The following is a 22,363-nucleotide window of genomic DNA, read 5'->3' as shown; positions in this document are numbered from 1 at the left end:
TTTCCCATTCATGGATTTCAATATCTGTTTTATTTAGTGTTTACTATATTCCACACTTCATCTGTTCCTTTCCTTTAGGGAGCCTGTAGTCTAGTGGCAAAGACCAATGAAGAAAGACGAATGTGCAGTGCTGTTTGGGTTGGAATCCTTTCCTTACTAGAACTAAGACTCGGCTCCTACTCCATGTGTTAGGTTATTATAAGAAGACAAGCACACAACACCTCAGGGGAACAGAGTTTCTTGATTTTAGAAACAGCAAGAATTGAAGGGTGGTTCTGGATTCTGGTGGCCCTGGGGAGTTTCAGTCATTTCAGAGTAGTTGACACAAGTCTCTTAACTTCTTTGTTTCATTCCTTTAACTTGTGGTTTCTGCTCACTGAAACTTCTGGTGAGGGGCCAGTCATGATTTTTCTCTACATAATGGATGGGTTTTCAGGGTTGCCCCTGCTTCTAACGTCCTCTCTGTATTCCTTAGTTCAAAATACTTAGAAACGGGATAGAATTGGTTCAGCCCATGTTTTTCAAAGAAGTCTGGCTGCCCTTTTACGCACTGCGCCTACCCCCGATTCAATCAACTGTGACAAGAGGGTGAGGTCATATGGTAAACACAGGACTAAGAGCCAGCTGTCTGTCCATCAAAGGCTTCATGCAGAAGGAGGCATTAGCACAGGCACTGTGCTGATATGTTTACTTGACATTTAGCCCTGTAAGTGCCTGGAGGTTGTGTTGCACGGAATTCTCTAGGTCGTAGAATTGAACCACTTGGCTATGTCCAGGGGTAGTCCCTTAGGAAAGATGATACTCAAGCAGTGGCTATAAGGTCTAATCAAAGTTAGCTAGGAGAAGAAGGGGTGGGAAGCTATACCGGGCAGAGAATATAGCATGAGTGAGGAATTGGAGGCAGGAAGAAATATGTTTTAGGGACTGAAGCACATATGGCTTCATCTTCCTGAGACTTTCTAAGAAAGTCCAGAGTGGTGGGAGGTAAGAGTAGAGCAGGCAGAATCCAGGTTAGGATGCATGGGGAAAGTAGTGGAAAACCATTGTCTTTTATGCTGGCTGGGGAATGACAAGGTCACATTTACATTTTAGATACATCATCCTGGGGGGCAGATGAAAAAGGTATATAAACATGGCAGGACTGGGGGCAGAGACACAGGTAGGAGGATAGTTCAGGTAAGAGATGAAAGGAATCCCTACTGCAGGTAGGAGTGGAGACGAGGTAATTATGCTGAAGAAATATTACTTGAATAGGATTGGCTATACAGGGTAACTCATTAAGACATGATGGGTGATGGGGAAAGAAATGCTGGTGTTTCAGTTTGACCGAGTTAGTTGGTGGGTGGTGGTGTCATAGTGAGGTGGGTAAGAAACAAAGGAGAGTGGTTCTGGGGACGAGGCATGGGAGAGAGCTGTTATGTTGGAGGTGCTTGGGAACAAGGTATGAAAGGAGTAAATGACTTAGATAAAAAATGCAGAGAAATGATATTTTAATCAATAAGGTGCTCCAACTAGCTTTTCTTTATATGACTGAGGAAAAAGTACAGTTAGGAGTTGAATGGGTGGGGCAGGTGCAAAGGAGGAAAATCAGGTATTCATCCAAAAAGGGATGTAGATCCAGTCTCCCAATCACAGACGACCACACCACCTACAAACCCAGTAAACCACATGCTCCTGAGACCTTGCTGGACCTCCAGTAAAATTCATTCCTTTTGATCCCAGTGATGTAGTAGGAGGGTTAACTAACGGGGAAGGGCAGTTTGGGGCATAAAGCACTTCATTCATTATTTGGACAAATACCTACTATGTGATATTCTAAGCAGTTCAGAAGGCAAAATTGCTTACTTTCTTCAAATGACTTTGATAAACTGGAGATTTACTTAGGAATTACTTATATTTTTGTGGAACACCTAATGTATGCAATGTGCTCTGTTGATATAAAGATTTCTATGGTATTCCCTCTACCTTTATGGATAATCCATTGAATTTGGGAGCTAAGATGAAAGGAATTAAAGCTCACACACTCTGACACCTTTTTCTTAAGGTGAGTAAAAGCAAGTTGAGAATGTGTAAATAGTGACTATTTGACACAGCTGTGACTAGACTCCGAAATTGTGTTGTTCTATCCTACCTACGCTCTTTCCCTTATAAGGCTGTATGCTTGGAGCTCCTGAGGACTAAAACAAAACCGAACAAAAAGAAACACGGACACAGTGACTGCGTATCTGCTCAGAGTGCCTTCCAAACAGGTGCCCCCAATACCGAAGAGGAGAAGAGGGGCAGGTGCTCCAACTTCTAAAGGTGCCTTCTGCTCCCCAGTTTCCCCAACTCAGGCTTTTTAGTTGTATTTTAGTTCAGTAAATTCTTTCTCCATGTGCTCCTCTTAATTCATGTGCTACTGTAGTACATTTAAGCATCAGCAGATGGGGCCCTTGGTTCCTTTGAAGAATGTCAGGCTTAAATTTTGTTAATGGCTGTGGTGCGCATGACTTTTTCTTGTTTTTACAGCATGTTAAATTCGTACACTCTTTATAGTTCACAAGCCTTCATTTAAGTAAGAAAAATAAAACTCACTAATGATAAGAAATTCATTTTTTTTCTCCTTTCCATTGTCCTATAGAGATGAATTTGATATGTTTACAAATGGAAAAGTGAGCATAACACAATTCCCAGCCAACAGCATCTTTGAAAGGGCAGGAGAAGTCAATATCAAAATTAATCTCTTGTCCTTAACTGGAATTGTTTGGGAGGCTTTCATGGCGAGGGACCACAGGTGACAGACAGGTTGCGTTCTGGTCACCCTGGTTCTGGATATTTGCTTTCCTCTCTCCTGGATTTCGTTTTATGAAGGCATTGTGTGACTGGGCTGGTTTTTAGCACTCACCACTGATCATTATTTTTTTAAGGGATGTTTGTCGATAGTCCATAAAGAGAACAGCCCATCATCCGGCCCTTGCACCTGTTCAAGTGGGTAAGTTTCAGCTTCTTAAAGGTGAGATCCTTTCTCCTGAGAAGTGTAACAGCCCTCCGAGGAAGGAGTGGAGTTTACAGGCAGAAGGAATGGCAGTGTTTGGTCCTTGTGGAGCCCTCTCTTAATTTTCTGCCTGGCTTTTCAACGTGACCTTGCTCCGGGAATTAATCACTGTTTCTCCTGTGTCCCCCAATAATGGATGACCCAGAATTTTATTTTTGGCGAAGTACCATAAATACCCAGAGCAAAAATGTTTCCTCTGTGCGAAGCTTGATTATGTAAATACTTATTTCAATGTGCTTACTGCATCTCCGATTAGTGGGATTTAATTGATAGATTGAAGGCATCTTCCTCAGTGTAATTAATATTTGTGCTGTAAATAAGCTCTCATGCTTGGACAGATCTTAATAGCAGATTTAAAACATAGTAAGACTAAGGATATATCCCTGATGGAAGAGATAAAATCGGGCCTCCTTTTTGTCATTTTTCTGAGTTTAAACAAATCGGTCTGTTTTCCAACATTATGGCCGCCTCTTAAGAACTGATGTTTTAGCTCGGGAGACCGCCTATATATTTTAAGGCACATTACAGATCGCAGTCATTTCCAAATTCAGGTCTTAAGAAGCTCATAAATCTGTGGGAATGAAGTGTCTTCATTGATAACATTCTCTATATTTTTATAAATTTGCAATCTGATGTCGCAAATTGGGCCGCGGTTTGCAGACTGAGGACTTACAGAGTTTACGCTGCTGAAACTAATGGATGACTTCTGGGGAGCGAAGATGTTTGCCTGTGGTTAGCCTGCAGCACATTTGAGGGAGGAATTGTTCATTACCTCCCTCCTTTTGTGCTGACATGCTAAGTGATATATACGGAAATTGTGTGCACTCCTTGTGCCCTAGTCTGAAGAACTGCTTGTGGGCAAATTTCATTAGTACTTGATTAGTCCTTGTGCTAATTAAGCCAGGCACAATTTTGCCTCCAGTCGTAGTTTGATGAGTTAAGGCTGGACTGAAAATGTGGCCCTAAATGCATGTGTTGGAAGCCCAGAAAGCCCACCTAATCCCACTGAGAATTCGCACCTGACTCCCCCATCAAGGGTCTGCAAACGTGGAGCAGAGCGCTCCATTCCCGGTGCAACTCGAGTTCACCCAGCTACGTGATATGCTAATGTTTAGATTAAGCAGATGGCGAGGAAGGCAGTTGTTAGTTGAGGATTGTTTTTCCCTTTCTGCATATTATTTTCAAACAAACAGCTTAGGAGGTAAGTTACTCTACCTCCTCCCTTTGCTTGCCCTTGAATTAAAAAAGCCACACAACTAGTTGAAATCCCTGGTTGCAGTGTTATCATCCTATGTGCCCAAGTGCACTCATCTTATTTGGGATGTGGTATAAGAGTAGTTTCCACTCTTTGGTGAGTTTTTTCCTATTTATATCATTTCAAAGAAAAGGGAGACAGGGCCTGGCTGAGGCAAGGAAAGGAGAGGAGGTGAATTTGGCAACAAAAGCTGTTTGGAACAGAACAGATGTTATGCCTCCATCTATATCTCTAATTTCTCCTCGGAGCTTGGCAATGCTGGCCCTGATTCCCCAACTCTTCTGTGGTCCTTTTCCTTCTTCTCCTGCCTCCTCCAAAACCTCTTTTTCACCCATACTAATTTTCCTTGCAATTTTGGGGTTTTCCAAATTAGTTTTTTACATACAGTATGATGTGACACAGTAACTTTATACAGAAAACTTAGTAGCCCTCAGATTACCTCCAAGCTTTCCCGGCCTCTCCCAAATTGAAAGGTGGAGTTTTAAATTTCAGCTTCTATCATTTATAGAATCATAAAATTTTAGAGCTAGTGTTTGATATCATTTCATCTCACTCCACTTATATTTTTAGTAAGAGATTTTCTTGGAATTTAGGAGTGGCAAGAAAAGATAGAGACATAGAGGTTAGAGCAGGAAATAGAAAGAGAGAGGAAGAGAGAGGGGTTTTGGAAGTGTTGTTTTATTATGTATTATTAATGTAATTTCCTTTGGGGATTTCTTCAGAGACTGCAAAAAATATTTAATTGCTTTTCAATTATGTTTGAATAATAGACTGACTTCCTTTGAATACAACTCCTGGCTAAGGTGGTCTCCAGGGCAGCTTGGTTCAGTTAAGTGAACAAATCTGCAAACCTGCACTTACTTGTGTCCAGCTTCTCTCTCTTTCTCTTACCTGAGGAAGTGTCCCTCTCATTGGTCTCTGGAAGTTATTCCCTTCCTGCATTCTCAAGAACACCCTGCCCTTTTCTGCCTTGTCAACTTTTCCTTCTCTATTAGATTATTCCCTTTGGCCTACACATATGTGGTATGCAAGATGCCTAGACCGTGCGTGCCCCTTCAGATATCACCCCCATTTCTTTACTACCCTTTTAAGCAATAATTCTCAAGAGTATTGTCAACACAGTTTATCTTCTTCATTTTCTCATCTTCTATTTATTCTAACCCTCCTCATCTGGCTTTCGATGCCTTTAATTCACTGAAACTGCTCTTGATAAGGCAACCAAGTTTCTTGGGATGACATATGCAGCTCATATCTCTCTGTCTTCTCAGCAGGAGAGCAGGAACCCAGGTTTTGAGAACCTTTCTCCTCTCAGAGTTTCCATGATGACAGACTCCCCTGCTTTTCTCCAACATCTCTGGCTCTTTCTCTTATTCTTCCTTTTGGTCAGAAACCAACATCTGTTTGTCCACCACATTCTGTATAATGCCTTGTAATGAGTCTGGTGTATAGTAGGCTCTCAAAAACTATTGGTTGAGGGAATAAATGAAATAGTTTCAGTTCAATGAGCACCATAATTTTCCCTCTAGAGATGAGCTGTGCAATGTGGTAGTCACTAGCCATATGTGGGTATTTAAATTTAAATTAGGTAAAATTAAATAAAATGAAAAATTCAGTTCTTGAGTCACACCGGCCACATTTTACATGTATAATAGCCACATGTAGCTAGTGGCTACCATATTGGACACTGCAGCTTTTTAGAACAGTTTATCTTCCCTGAAAGTAAATTTAAGTGCAATTTCTGGAGCCTGGGCCATAGAAGTTATAAAGTGATGTAGAAATGGACAAATAATTGGATGATTTTTCTCTGCAGTTCTACAAAATGGAATAAATGCTCAACCAGGTCAGAGATATTTTAACCATTATGAAGCAGGAGATTGAAGTATTTTAGTTAAATGCATGGGATTAGTGATAAACACATGAGTACTAGTCCTACCAGACCATTTGACACCTGTGTGTTAAGAGCAAGGGTTCCATTCATTTTGCCTCTTTGCACCTCAGTTTTCTTACCTGTAAAGTGGGGTTAATAGTGGCATCTTTCCATACGGGTTGTTATAGAAATTAAACAGATTGATGTATACAAAGTACTTAGTATTGTCCCTAGCACAAAGTGAGAGCTCAATAAATGACAGCTAATATTAATATTATTGTTGTTACATATTTATTCAGGACATACACACACATCTGTCCTTCCATGCTCTTGAAACATAGTGTCTTTTTTTAAAAAGATAACATCCCAAAAGTGAATCAGGGCTCCACACATATTAGACAGATGTATCAGGAGAACAGGATTGGCATGAAAGAGTCTTGAAGAACAGGATTTACCTGGCAAAGTTCGCTACAGAATGGATGGAATCGTGTAGGACCGTGAATTTCCAGCTTGGATCTCTGCCTTCATCATGACCACAACTCAGGAAGGCTGGCTGGAGCAACTTCCACTAGGAGTCCACATACTCCTTCCAAGCAACATTGTCAGAGATTTGTTCTCTTTGGGCTCATAGCACAAGGAAATGCTGCTGTTTTCCCAGCTGGGAGAGTGCCTAACAGAATGGTAGACATGGATTTGCCGTTGCTCCTGCTGTGGATCCTATGCATTTCCTTATAAAAGTATTGTCCAATCTGTTCCCTGTAACATGAGTATAACTGCCCACAATTTGTATTTTCATCCCAAGAGTGCTGGAAAGTTAACCAGCCTGTCTTTGCAGAGACTGACAGAGTCCCTGAAGAAGCACTTCTGCAAGTACTTGTCACTTGCAGTTTGACATTTCTGACTTACTCTGCCCCATAAGCATGAATTTGAAAGTTCCTTTAGGAAAGATTTACATTTCACAAAATTGTAGAATAGGTCTGATTATCATTTGTAGTCTCGGGATTCAGATTTTCTTTCTCATGAGAGACTTATTCAGTCCAGGTCAGCAGCAGTTTCTATGAAGGGAATTGGTTTGCCAGGTTTAAACATAGAAAGTGGCTCTGACACACCTGTTTAGGGATTTACTAATTTCACAAGTGAAGTAATTTGAGCAAATCACATGTGAAACACTGCTTTGTTTTTTTTAAACACCCATTAGTAGGAAAAGCCCTGACTGCCCCTATCCCAACCCTCCATAGCACCAGACCCAGCTGCCATTAGCAGATTCCACTAATGAGCTGCTTCATTTTTAAAAGTTCTTATGGTCAGCTTTTTATAAATTAGAGTGTTGCAATTCAATGTGACATCTACCGGAGACAGAAGATTGATTCCGTTTTTCATTCTTTTGTTTTGTTCAGATATGATTATGAATGACTAATTTCCACATTTCTAGCATTCTCAGCACCTCGCTGATCTCTGTGCCTGCTTAGTTCACTGGGTTAGGACTTGAATCCAGTGGGTCCTTCAGCCCCTCTAATCTTGCCTGATGGCACTGTCACAGGGGACAGCCAGACATCCATATAGACTATGGCAAACCTTTTCTGAAACTCAGCTCCAGGGCTTGCCCTTCTCAGCATGGATCAGGGCACCATCTTCCTTTGTAAATAACAGCTTCTTTTCTAGGCTTTAACTTTTGCACAAAATTGGGTTTACAATCAAATTACAGGCAGAATTTTGAAACGGGGCACCACAAAAAATGATTTCCTAAGTCAGTAAAAACAAACAAACGAAAAAGATTAACTTGTAAACCCTTGGCTCTTTCTTACAATATATTTCCATCAGTACTCACCTAAAAAAAAAAAAAAAGACAGGTAATTTTATGATTCAAAGCATATGGAATGCTCCTTATATAGACTTAAGGGATTAAAAAAGAGAAAATGTTTTCCTCTCTAATTGCTGAAATAGCCAATGAAAGAGAAGGAAGACTGACAGACAGCAGCCTGCTTCCCATAGGGAATATATTAAATGCTCCTGATAATGAGAGTGTTAGTTCCAGGGACAAAGAGTGAGTTCATTTAAATGATTATTACATAATCGCTCTTGCTTTTTTTTTTTTTTTTTTAGCTTCCACAGTTATTTCGTTGTATTCTTCTTTGAGCCACAGTTTCCGCCCTTACCAAGTATTTACAATTTCTTTCAAGTGAGATCAAATGGGATTGCACTTCCTGTGTCGCGGGGGTGGCTCTGCCATTGAAAATAATGGGTGCCAAGCAGAAAGAACTGGGTAACCAGAGGGAGAGTTCTCCCTTCTGAAGGAAAAGCTGCATTTTAGTTGAAAAGGAAAGACAATGCAGCTGTTTTGAGTAGCTTACGTCTTTAGAAATGCTAATGAACGTGATTGAATTTCACTGAAAGTGGGGCTGAACAGTTCCAGTCAAAAAGAAAAGGCAGATTTGAGGAAGTAGTCTCATTGAGAGACAAAGATCTTATTTACAGTAACTTTATCCTAAAACCTCCCTTTGCCGCGCTCCTAATTTAAAACTATAAAAAGCAAAAAACGTTCACCTAAGCTTTTGGCTCTTGTCAGTGCTCTCTAAATGTCTTTTTTGGGAAAAGTATCGTTCGATCAAATAGTAATAAGTTCAGAAAACTTGGTGACAGGTTTTGCTAACACACCCTTGTTGAATTAAATAGGGTGTGTGAAATTAAGCAACAGTGCAAGCAGGCAACAGGAGACGCCTGGCCCTACTAAGGGCTGGCGGTGCTGCTAACATGAACCTCCAGATCGGCGGAGCCGTGTAATGACCTGGGATTACAGGTACTAGTCTTCTTTATACACGGATTTTTAAGGATGACAATTTATCCATCTAGGCAATACGTGCTCCGTTGTTGTTTTTTAGGGATTTGGGGAAGTGCTAGATATTTACAAATGGTAAACTTGGCCTGTTTTGGGTTGCTGCTTCCTGCAGAGAAGCTGCTCGTGGCTGGGGGGTGATGAAGTGTCCAAAGTAAAAGATGCAGGGGCCTCTGCAGGAACCTCCAATCTTAACCTAAGTCAAGCCCATCTCCCTGACTTCCTGTCCTCCGTTTCTTTTTCAGTCATGCTTTCTTTGGCTCTTTCTTCATCTTTTCCATTTCCGAAATCAGTTCAGAGTCATAAGATAAAATGTAGACATGAAGAAGATGGTGATGCCAGAGGAATTAAAGGGCCAGCCTTCCCAGACACGAATGAGAGTGAGGGTCTTGTGATATCTTCAGAAAACGAATTTCCTAAGACTCGCACGGGAGGTTGGAATGTGGACGAAGGCTTTATTTGCGTAAACTTACATTTCTCGGGATCCAAAGTCCCCTGCCCCTTAAGCCAGCCCGGGAAAAGGGGCAGCTAGGAGTTCAGCAAAGCCAGGAACAGGGCCAGTGTCCAGAGCTGGCATTCCAGCTTGTAGCTGGGCGTGGTTTAGCGTGTAGGCCGGGTTAAAGTCCTTTAGTCCGTGTGAGGGGGGCAGGCTGTTGCAGCAGGAGCCCCAAGAGCGCCCAGGGCTCTGGCGCCAAGGGAGAGGGAACTTCCTTTGCTTGGAAGTTTAAAGAGTTAGGTTTCCCAAGCTTGCGGTGGCCAAGTACGTTTCCAGGTGTGACTGACAGGCCAGCATTCTCACATCACTCAGACCTTACTGGGCACGTGTCTAAACTGCCTTTGTCCAGTCCCTTACCCCATCCATGAGCGGGGAACAGACTTGGACAGTGCTAAATGTAGCTTTTTAGCAAAGCTGTGTCAATGGCATGCCTATATTATCTGGTTTCTCCTTTCACCCCTTTCCTGTTAAATAATAGCCAGATTATTATGATGGTGTCAGAGGGATTGCTTGCATCGACTGCCCCCATGATGATAGTGGTTTTTGTCTGTTTTTAGGTGTTTTGCCACTGATGGAACCCTGACACTTACAAAGCACTTGGCCCTCAGTAAATATTTGTGAAGGAATACAAAATAAGTCTTGCTGGTAACTCCCTGCTCCACCTTTCTCCTGCCATTGGGGTCTAGCTGGAGTGCCATAGCTCGAAAAAACCTGGCTTTGAAGATGACACGGCCTCCTCCAGCCGGCCTGTGGAGAGAGCTCGGTGAATACCGAAGAGACAGCAAAAAGGGGCAGGAGTCACATTTAGCTTCAAGCGGGTCCACACCAGTCTTCCTGTCCTGGCGATAACTTCAGAAAGGTAACTAAGATACTGAGGATGAGCAAGTTATTATGTCATCAACATTAAATATATAAATTACTCTTCACGATTTGGACAAACGCATTTCTTAAAAATAAATACAGCTTTCCTTTACCTGCTTTGAATGGCCAGGCTGTAATAGTCTCTTTGAATACACTAGCATTTTTGGCTTTTGGTAGCACTGTGAGGCAAGATATGGTTGTATTAAAAGATGAGAATATTTTTTTATTGAATGTGGTGACATTCGTTAATAAAATTATATAGGTTTCAGGTGTACAGTTCTAAAATACACCATCTGTATATTGTACTGTGTGTTCACCACCCCAAGTCAAGTCTTCTTCCATCACCATTTATTCCCCCTTTACCTTCTTCTGCCTTCCCCCGCCTTCCTTTTCCTCTGGTAATCACATGTCTGAGTAATGCAAGTCAACAGAAAAATGCAAATTAAAACGAGATATCACTTCACAGCTGTCAAAATGGCTGTCATTAATAAATCAACAAACAACAAGTTGGTGAGGGTGTGGAGAAAAGGGAGCCCTTGTTCACTGTTGGTGGGAATGCAGACTGGTGCAGCCACTGTGGAAAGCAGCGTGAAGATTCCTCAAAAAATTAAAAATGGGCCCTGGCCTATGTGGCTCCATTGATTAAGTGTCATCCTGTGCACCAAAATATTTTCAGTTTGATTTCTGGTCAGGGTGATACTATTGTAATAATCTGGTTGTTATTTAATAGGAAAGGAAGTAAGGTGAGGCTAGATAATATGGGCGTGCCATTTACACAGCTTTGCCAAAAGCTGCATTTAGCACTCTCCAAGTCTGTTCCTTGCTGATCACTGGATAAAAACGCTGTGGTACATTTACACCATGGAATACTATGCAGCTATAAAAAATAAGGATCTCTTACCCACTGAGACAGCATGGAGGGACCTGGAGAGTATTATGCCAAGCAACATAAACCAGTCAGAGAGAGACAAGTATCACATGATTTCACTCATATGTGGAATCTAATGATCAAAATAAACTGATGAACAATATAGATCCAGAGACACAGAAGCATGGAATAGACTGACGAGTCTCAGAGGGAAGGTGGGGTGGGCTGGGGGTATAGATTAACCAACGAATTTATAAGATATGCATAACCCATGGACACAGACAATAGTGTGGTGAAGCCTCCAGAAATAGATGTTATTTCACTAGAAGACAAAGCATGTTGAATTTAGACATGAAAAATAACCAGGTTAGTCAGGGTTTTTTTGTCTTTAGTGATGATAGTGGCCATTATAATACATGAAGGTAAAAATACTCTGCAGTTAGAAATGGTGGGTTAGGGATCCCTGAACAGATTATGGTCTCCAATCTCTAGCTATCTTTAGGAATACAACCCTTGCCTTAGGTATTGTTTTATCCAGCACATAGAAACATCTACCGAATGTGTAGGCATTCTTTACAACCCTGCAATTTTTGTCAATTAAATTTTTTTTGGGGAAAAACATCAGAAACCAGCGATACTGAGTTTGAGCAACAGCCTGGGTGAAAGGCAAGGTCAAGGGCTGGGACAACAGAACCCAACAGCAGGCTGTAAGGGTCTGCCTGATGTACCGACTGTGATGACACTGGCCACCCCCCCACTCACCTGAGTGGGGCTCTGGTGCTGGCAGCCTCATTGGGCAGAAACAGAGTGTATTTACATAGTACCTCACCTACACTTGACTTTTGTGTCCTGGATAGTCGAGGAAAATGCCCTAACATTTGTTTCTATCACTGGACATGAGCTTAACTTCTCTAAGCCAGACCTAAGAGGTCACCTGGCTTTGTTGTATTCAGCTACCTTTGAAAAGCTACCGTGGTGTTTGGAGCTGCTGCTCACCTGTTCCAATAGAAATTAAAAGTCACAAAGCTCTGCCACTTCTCCCCATGTGTTAAAGAGTTGCAAAAAGCCATTTGGAGTTCACTCTCTTTAAAGGGTCCCTTTTATTATTCACACTGAAGTTGTCAATTCAAAAAAAGGCTTGTTAGAAATGGATCAATTTATGGCAAGATTGTTGATTGACAGGAAAAAGTTTGTTATGTATGAATTTGACATCACAACCATGCATAGCCAATTTTCCTACTAACAGCTTCTTTATGGAAGAATTCTTCCGGCCACATTGCGTAAACAGCTGTTGGAAACACCTTTGCATCGATCATTTGTAATAGTTTATTAAAGTGGTACCTGGCAACATGTCTATATCGTTAAAGGCTTGCTCATTACCAAACTCCATTTTTCAGGAGTTTATTACTCAAGCTTTTCAAATCACATCAAACTCAAACCTCACACGTGAGCACTCACTCTAGGCATTGTTTCTTTTGTTAGTCAGGGTTCCAAAGCAGGGGCCTCGTTTCTTGCAGAGTGGCATTTCTTATGGAGTACTGTGATTGATTCTGCATCAGATGTTTGAAAAAGTTTCTCTTTTTATATAAATCTTTTTTTCTCTGAAAGTGAGTTTCTAAATGCTTCTACCTTTTTTTTCTCTAGAAATAAATATTTATAAGAAAAGATATGTCCTAATTATCATAAGGATGCCCTTATTATTTTTCAGTTTATACTTTCATGTACCTGTACCTAATTTGGAAAGGTATTATCTTTTTTTTAGAAAATATATCTTTATTGATTTCAGAGAGAGGAAGGGAGAGGGAGAGAGAGAGAGAAACATCAATGATGAGAGAGTCATGGATCGGCTGCCTCCTGCACGCCCCCGCCTGGGGATGGAGCGTGCAACCCGGGCATGTGCCCTGACCGGGAATCGAAACTCGATCTCCTGGATCCTAGGTCGGTGCTCAACTGCTGAGCCACGCCCGGCCAGGCTGGTACTGAATCTTGATCATTTAGATATTTGCCATTTTCTTCCTCTGTTTTTTCCTATTTCCCTTTCCTCGCACAGCAAAGCCCTCCTCGACTTGCTTTCATCTTTGAAATGAATGGCAACTCTTCCTTTCTTAAAGGCTGTGCTGGTAGCAGGTATGAAGATGACCTTAGTATTGAGACTCAGATCGAAATGCCAGCTCTTTTACTTGCCATCTGATTCTAGGCAAGTTATTTTGCATATGTAATCCCCTGTTTCTATTTCCTCATCTTACATATAAGGGCAAGAACAGTACCAATTTTTTAGCATTGTTTTAAGATATAAAATGAACTAATGTGTATACAAGGCTTAACATAGTGCCTGGAAAATAGTGAGAGCTTAATAGATGGTTGCTGCTGCCTTCCTCATGAAGAGCAGGGTAGAATTAGTGGATGACACCAATTTTCCCCCCCTGCACTCTTGAATTCCCTTCTAGCCTTCTTCTGGGGTCAGGGCACATTTTCTTACAAATACTGAGATCCCTTGACTCCTCCATAGGATGCTGGCAGCTTTATTTTGGCAGCTTCGGTAGCAATGATGCTCCTATTCCAAACCTGATATACACTGGAGCTTTCTCACAGGGGGCAGAGGAAGAAGGTGCATAATGAACTGTGATTCTCCATTAGCCTGGATAAGCCCCAGAGCATGGGAAGAGCTAAAGGAGCAGCTGTCTCCCCAGTAAGCCCTGGTTCTGCCAAGACCCACTGATTGCTGACAAGGAAGCGAAGAGGAAGTGCTGGTACTGGAAGGAGCAAGGAAGGCATTTGCCCCCCAAGATTAGCAAGTTATTGGCTCAAGCAAATTGTGAGGATTGAATGAGCTAATGAATGCATTGAAATCCACTGGGAAAGATTCTATTAAATTCCACTGTATTAGTTTGGCATTTGTAATCTCTTGAGTAGTGGGCCCTTGAACAGGATGGGAGCAAACTTTCTTGGCGATGATTTAGAATCTCTGCACCGGCTTCCAGATCGTACTCACACGCCGCATGCAAAGCACTGGCTTCCTTCGAAATGATCAGACTTCCACAGCTGGATTCCTTACAAAAAAAAAAAAAAAAAAAAGCTGATGCTACAGTGTTGCTGGTGAAAAAGAATCATGTGGAGTTTATTTCTTTTCCTGCCTTATTTTTAAGTTTATTAAGAATGAACGCCCTCTGAAGCTTGACTTTACTTATTATTTTCCCAGATATTTAAGAGGTGATATTCATAGACAAAGAAAGTAATTTTTTTTCCAGCCAAAATACAGTATTTTTCCTTCTGTCCCAGCAAAAGTGTTGCTATGTATGTCGGGCATAGAGAGAATATCACCCTCCTTTCTTTAGAAAATGTTCCTTTTGCTGCTGGTGAAAATTCTCCTTCTACTACACATGCAAATTTTCATGGGAGTTTGGGTTTGTTTCTGAAAAATACCACAAAGTAAAAATGGAAAATGTCGTGATATATTTTCAAAATTGCCCCAATGCTCATGTGAAGCAGCAGGCAGATTCTGGAGTTGCCAGGAACACCACAGGCAGTATGTGATGTCCAAAATGACAACTTTGGACAGTGTTGCTTAAGGACACGCACCTGAGAATCTCTTTTTGTATTTTATTTTCATGAGAATCAAACTTCAAACAAATAGAACTAATCAAAGTGGACAGTTCTCAGCCATTGCTTCAGCATGGGCAGTAATAACAGCAGAAGGATCTTATTTAAAAGTACTGGTAATTCATGAATTCTGCTATGTTGCTACTATTTGGTGATCTGCTCTCTAGTGATGTCATTCCCCACAGTGACAAAAGGCTGGAAAATCAATGGGCTTTGATTGCTGACATTGTTCCAAAAAATGCTCAGGAAATAGTAAATTTTCTCAGATGAGGTAGGTGGAAAGAGTAGCATTTTTCAAAGACAAAACGGGTACCCCTATGATTATGGCAGTGCCACCATCCTTTGAATCCCATTTGGAGAGGTTCAGAGGAAAATTGTGGCTAATCAGAATATTTATCAATTTCACCCTCTTTAACTTGGTGGATGGTACAGTGTTTTAGCAATTGCCAATGGAATCCCTCAGTAAGAGGTCGTCTCCAAGTAAGTCTTCTGCTGAGTGAAATCATTGCATTTGTAATTCTGGGGCACATTCTATTTTCATGACTATTTGAAGATATCCCAAAAGGCAGCCCTGGGAGGTATTTGGACCAAGAATGATTGACAGTGTCTGTAAGTACTTATTATGTCAAGGCTTCAGCTCGTCGATTGATGGGAAATGATGTATAATAAATTAGAATGATCACACATCATTTCCCATCGATTGAAATGCCAAATCCTTGACGGAGTAATGAGTTATGACCAATACCACTCACTGTCTTAGGAGGAGATTGATTGCATATCCTTTCATCAATGTGATCAAACAACTAAGAAATCCTAAGTACACATCTAGCGCCCAAATTTTGCCAATGTGCCGGAGCAGAGCAGAAAGTTAGTGTTGCCTGGGTGAGCGCTCCACAGTGCCATGTGGGTATTGGGGAAAGGTTATTCTTCATTATGAGATGCAGTGAGGGCCTCACTCCCCGCAAAAATACGGATGCATCCTAATTGCAGAGAAACCCCGTAAAGCACCATTAGCCACCCTAGCTACAACACAGCTAAATGGGAAGACTCCCAGGTCTCCCCACAAAAGTGAAAGGAGGAAGCTGACAGTAAGCTCAATGGAAGGAATGTCTAGTATGTTCATGTACCAGTGGGGGGATGTTCTTTCCTTTTTCTCTTGTGTAACTTATTCTCAGTATAATATGCTTTTAAAATCATTCCAGTGGTTGAGACCAATTCATGTTCCTCTCTGGTAAGAAAAGCAGTTTCTTCTTATCTCATAATTAAATACTAAAAATGACCAGCTGTGAAAAAATTTTATTTATTTAGATAGCCAACCTATTTTCCCCAGTGGAGGCAGGAGAGGCATGGTGCATAAAATTCACATTCGTTGCTCCTCAGTCAACATTCAATGACTATTTCTAAGGCCTTTTTGGGAATGTTATGTCTTCATAGGCACTTTTAAAGCTAAACTAAATAAAGGCTCTTTAAAATTTTATTAATTCAATAAATGTTTTTTCAAGCAGCCACTATGTGCAAGGCATTATGATAACCTTAAAAATATATTATTGGGAAACAATCCAATGTAAAAACTCCATCTTAGTTAAGAAACAAGAAAAAAACTTTTATGCTTAGGAAACATAAACTGTTTCCCAGCTTTCTATATAACCTCAAGCATTTGATTTCTTTATAGTGTATAGACCACTAGGCTGGAAGCCCTAGGAAGGTAAGGAATGTTGCCTGTCTTATTAACTGCTATATACTCAAAGCCTAGCATATGTCAGGCATTCAGTAAATATTCTTAATGAATAAATGAATGAATGAGGTACTTGGAATTATAGATCCTTTTCAAATGCAGGTGACTTAATTAGTGTTTTTAGAAATCTTCACTTTTACAACCTTTTCTCCCGTGGTAGAATTATAGAGGCCATTAGGATTATCTCCAACATGGCTACATTGAATTTAGCCTTTGAAAGAGGACAGGAGAAAATTGGCAGATAGAACTAGCATGTAATGATTCCCTCTGCAGGTAGGCACCTCTAGGATATTTTACACATATTGTCTTACAACCCTGTGAGATAGGTATCGTTCTCACTGCACAGAAGTGAGACCTGAGGTTCCTGAGAGGTTAAGTAATGTTCCCAGATTTACACAGATATTGAGTACAACTGCTGAGAATCCAACCAAGCTCAAGTCTGTTGCTAACCTATTCTTGGGGAACCAAGAACCATATGATTCTCAGGTAAGTGCCCAGAACACCAGGATAGAATTATGGCTTGAGGATTCCAGTGAGAAAGTCAAGATATCACTGTTCCAGATAAGGTAGGAGGGTAGAGGTAACTCAGGGTCCATAGTCCCCTGTCCATGCAATGGATACACAGAAGCTACAACTATTTCTCAAATGAGTCATTGGATGAAAAAATACATCGGATTAATGACTACCCTGTGAGACATCTCAGCTGTCAGGAAGCAAAAACATCACAAGCACAATGCTTGACACTCAATACCACTTACTCATGTAGTCAGAAAAGAATGATTGAGTATTTGCTAGATTCGCAATTTATTCTATAGCTACTGTAGATGAATAATATGTTACCTGCCTTCAGCAGCCTGTAAACAAGTATTTATAAGGGGGTAATGTAAGTGCTAGTGGGGTCAGTGCAGAGTGCTATGGGGGAGCAGGACATGGAGCAAGTGAATTTGTGTTTGAGCTGATAGCAGAGTGAAGGGAGTAGGGAAGACCACGTGGATTAGCTGGTGTTCAACACACTTTGAAAGGAAAAAAGGAGCTCCCTTGAGAGGCAAGTAAGGGAGGGTCGAGGCAGAGGTAACAGAATGTACAACGGCACCATGACATAATTAGCAAAGCTACATGTCATGCTTAGGAAATTGCAAAATATACATTAATATTTATGTGAGTATTTATGATATCTTCTCTGGGAAAACAGAATTAGTTTGGGTCTATAAGGCTAAAATAACACAGTAATATTGGTACTCCTAAGAGTTATTGCACATCCTCACACAACTGACTCAGTCACAGCTATTAATTGGGATAGATAGAAACAGCTGAGATAAGATTATCTGGACCAGAGTCATTAATTCATTAGTAATTTTAAAAAGTGATTTCTTTAGTAATATTTACATGAGGTTGTAAAGAGCACTGAGGTTTAAGAGGGGAGTCAGCAATGAAAGAGGAAATGGCCAATTGGCTTTCTCCTCTTATTTAAACAAGTAAAATACTGTATCAAAAAACTATCTCGTCAGATAAGCACAATATAAGATAACAGGAAAACAACCAAATAAAGATGATCTCCACCAAGGCAGACTGAGACCACTCTCACTATATCAGGATTCTTAACAGAGCATCCTAGGGCAGCAGTTCACCATTATGAATTGACTGGCGGGTGAATTCCTGATTCTCTCCTCAGGAAATTGAATCCTGGGAGAATTTGCAATATAACTTATATTTAATCGATTATACAAACAATCCCTAACTTTGAGCAGGGTTGAACTTTGCTTATTTAAACTTATTTGTTTGTGTTTAAAACACATTCTCCTATACAAAGAATGCATATGCAATGGTTGCCTTCAGAGGCTGTCTATAAAGGCCCTTTGTGCACATATTTGGGGACCAGAAGTACTAACAGTTATGGCATTTTTTTTTTTTTTCATCTAGACCTATTGCACTTAGCATTGTTTCTATAAGAATATGCATCTGAGTCTACTTCTGAATACTGGGAGCCACTTTCCTCAGCAGAGACCCCTCTCGTAGCAAGGTGTGTTTTTTTTATTGTGCACTCATAGTTTATAAACTCTTCATTTTTACATCTGTATAAAATTAGAAGCTCCTGAGGTCATCCTCTTGCTACACATTTTATATTAATGGGAAAAAGGATAATAACTTACTTGGGTACTACAAGCTGGTTCTTCCTCCACAATGTATGTAAATGGGTGGTTTGTAACACGGGGAAAGATTGTGCAGTTTTGATGTTAATACACAGGGTCACAGTGATGTGTGTTCTACCACACCTACCCCTAGAGTAGTTTGCTTAGTGTACCAACTCAATGTATTTGTAGAGGCAGAAATTATAATATGATTGACAGTTATATAGTGATTTACAATATACAAGGTACTTTCATAACATTGTTCCATGAAATGCCAACCATAACCCTATAAGTTAGGTGTTCTTATCCCAGAAGGGTAACTGAAACTCAGTGATGCAAAGCAATTACACCCAAAGGCTCACCACTATTAAAGGGCAAAGCTGTGTTTTTTAAAAAAAATATATAGTTTTTTATTGATTTCAGAGAGAGGAAGGGAGAGGGAGGGAGAGATAGAAACATCAATGATGAGAGGCATTGATCACCTGTCCCCTGCATGCCCCCTACTGGGGGATCAAGCCCGCAACCCGGGCATGTGTCCTGATCGGGAATCGAACCGCAATCTCCTGGATCCTAGGTCGATGTTCAATCACTGAGCCACGCTGGCCGGGCAAAGCTCTGATTTTTAAGGCAGATCTTTTGATGTTCAAGTCCAATATTTTGTCTATGATATCAGACTAGCACAGCAAAAATTTATATTGTCAAAAGACTAAAGGTTGAGCACTCAAATCAAATGAAAGCATTTGTACATCTTTTAGAAAATGGAGAATCCTCTTCAGCATTAACTTGGAGTTTCTTTAAGTCCACCGTTACCGAAAAAATTGGATTCTCTGCCAAGAAACATTAAGGCTGATTTGACAAGAATGACGAGGCACTTTAAGAGTTGATTGACTGTTAGTTCAAGGCTTTTAGAGCCTGCTAAAATTGCATCAACTATAAGTAAAAGAAATGGAAGTAACTGCAAAGTTTCAGAAGAAAGCCTGTGGCATAAAGAACAAATGGCAGGATGGTCAGATAAGTGTACATTGATCCAACAATTCTCTGATTTCTATAATATACAAGTTCATTTGGTCCTTCCACAACTTTCTATGATCTTCACACTCAGGAACCCCTTGAGGTCTAAATTGTTAGGAAAAAAATCATTTTGTGTTAACTGAAAGATTTTCAGAAGACTTATCTAGCTAAGACTTTTGTTGAGATATGTGTTTGCAAGTCTATTCTGGAACTTCCAATCTGAAGTGAATTTTCACTTTTGTCACCATATCAATAGGGTGTGGCAACACCAGAAACCACGGAAAAACAAATGTTTGAAGTTGACAACATCTCAGCTGAAATCTGCAAGGTAAGTGGTAGAAACTTCCATTATGAATCTTATGTTTTGAGGATCCATGGTGAAAAGAATTACTTAAAAATTGTGGCAAAATATAAGGCAGATTTCTCTCTCCACCTCTTTTCCCAAGAACACATCAAACTATAGTGTGGGTTAGTACAACTAACAGATGTTTTCACTGCTCTTGTTAAAGAAATAAAACAAACAAACAAATTAACAAACATAATCTTTTTATATGGCTTTATTTAATCTCATAAAACTCTGGCTTTGAAATGGTTTTTAAAGAAGACTCAACTATAAATTTCCCTAATCTTTGCATTTAATTAATGATCATTTATATTAGGATATTCTCTACCCCTTTTAGAAATGAAATTCTAACAAGAATGTTATCTTTATGTAATCCTTAAATTACTGCAATAATATAAGTCCATTGACAATCTTAGCGTTAAAAAAAATAACCAAGAAATAACCAAGCTCAGGGTTAAGGAAAGTAACCTCTAAGTAAATGGTCAACCATTTAAATAGTCTGACCGATAGGCACTGATTCTAAGTTATACTACATTTATGGTGCTAAGACATTTGGCGGTGTGAAAACAGAGTTTTTAGGTGCCCTTACTGAGAGAAAAGAAAATGTGACTGATGCTTAAGGTGTAGAAGACTAATTTCACATGAACAAACCCATATTAAATTAAGCAATTGTGACAGTTGAAATCAATGGTGATACTCTAAATCTTTCTAAGTATTTTCTGTCTTCACCTACAATCACCTACGTATGTCTAGAATCCAACTATAAATGTTCAAACTTCAGTAACCTAAAAAAGTAAATGTTTAAAGTTCTGATCTATTAGTCACTTGAAATTTCTCCCTATGGCCTGATGGAACTACAAGGTAGAACAGGGTATCTCAAATCTATACTATTGACATTTTGGGGTCAGATGATTCTTTGTTGTGTGGGACTGTACTATGCATTGGAGGATGTTCAGCAGCATATTGGCTTTTACCTACTAGATATCAGTCACTCCTTCTCCTAAGATGTGACAACCAAAAATGTCTCCCAGTATTGCCAATGTCCCCTGGGTGTGTGGGACAAAATCATGCCTGATTAAGAACTACTCATGGAGAAGCATAAACTTCCATGGTTTCACTCTTTTTTAGCTTTTGAAAATATTAAATTTTAAGGTGAGGAGGCTTAATGACTTGTCCTAGATCACACAATTGATTAGAAGCAGAGGTGGACTCCAAACCCAGACCTTATTATTCCTGTAGTGTTCTTCCCACTGCAGCACATTATCTTTGAATATTGCTCATGGGAGGAATATTTCACTGACCCATGGACACTTAAGTTCATTAACTAAGAACATCTTGGGATCATTGAGGTCATGGCTATCTGACTTGAGTCAGAAAGAACACATTATTTATATGAATGAAATAGAAATATTCAAAAGCTCTATGTGCTGTTATGATTCAATCTTGCATATGCTTTGGGGGATGATACTGAAATAAAATCAAACTACGTACAGCATGTATGAAGTAACTGCAATGAGATCAGTCTGTGTAAGTCTTTTGCCCTCTACCACCTTATTTGAAACAGAAATTTGTTGTAAGAGTCCTGACAATTTAATATTTTATAACTAAAGATAGAAAAAAGTATGTCTGGCGGAAACAATAAACTGAATTAACAATATTTTATGCCAGGAAACGTGTGCTTAAGCTGTGACAGTAGCTGTCACCTTGGATTGGTCCCATTGGCCATCGCTGGTCCATCAAGGCAATAATGGAAGCCATTCTCCTCCTCTAATGAGAGGTTGCCAAGAAAGTACACTGCTGCGCAACCAGCTGTTTGAGGAACTGAAGGGGAGGAAAAGAGGGTGAAAACAGATGGGATATATTTTGCATTTTCTACTTAGATATGAATATGTACATATGATATATTAGGGCATCTCTCCCACACATGTCTTTCTCTTCTTGGCACATTATGTTAACCATTCATCACTTTCATATATTAACTTTATCCAAAAGTTATGTATGCCCTTTGTTTTTCAGACTTACCTCCTTCTTTATCCAATTTTTTACTGAGCCGTTTAGTTAAAATCTTGTTAATTTTTCATAAGACATTTTATAACTTATGCTGCATGGAAGATGGTTTGTGTGAAGGGTATGTTTGCTTGAAACAAAGTTTATAGTTTATGACTTGCTAACAATCCTACTAGGCTTCATTATAGGAGGGATTCTATAGAGTTAAAGGTAGTTTAAGTTGTCTTGGTGCCAGACTGGGTGTAAAAGGTTTAAAAATAATTTTTAAAATTTGATATATAAGGAATATATATTCATTTTTGCTGAGGTAAAAAAAATAAAACA

General features: G+C 40.0%; 1 protein-coding gene across 1 annotated transcript in view; it reads left to right on the top strand.

Annotated features, from left to right (window-relative positions):
• Positions 1-8,829: 8,829 nt before the first annotated feature.
• The window catches only part of LOC308561118 (uncharacterized protein), a 115,107-nt gene continuing 101,573 nt past the window's right edge, over positions 8,830-22,363 (top strand). Inside the window, exons 1-4 of the mRNA XM_081145686.1 lie at positions 8,830-8,953; positions 10,043-10,344; positions 18,470-18,569; positions 19,946-20,017. Of these exons, the coding sequence (XP_081001812.1) occupies positions 19,979-20,017 (39 nt within the window). The 5' untranslated portion in view covers positions 8,830-8,953; positions 10,043-10,344; positions 18,470-18,569; positions 19,946-19,978. The remainder of the gene's footprint in view (positions 8,954-10,042; positions 10,345-18,469; positions 18,570-19,945; positions 20,018-22,363) is intronic.

This window comes from Miniopterus schreibersii (genome assembly GCF_964146895.1).
Source record: "Miniopterus schreibersii genome assembly, chromosome: 8".
In the NCBI taxonomy this organism is placed as follows: Eukaryota; Metazoa; Chordata; class Mammalia; order Chiroptera; family Miniopteridae; genus Miniopterus; species Miniopterus schreibersii.
The sequence above is the reverse complement of the archived record's forward strand: the minus strand, read 5'-3'. Positions and strand labels throughout refer to the sequence as shown.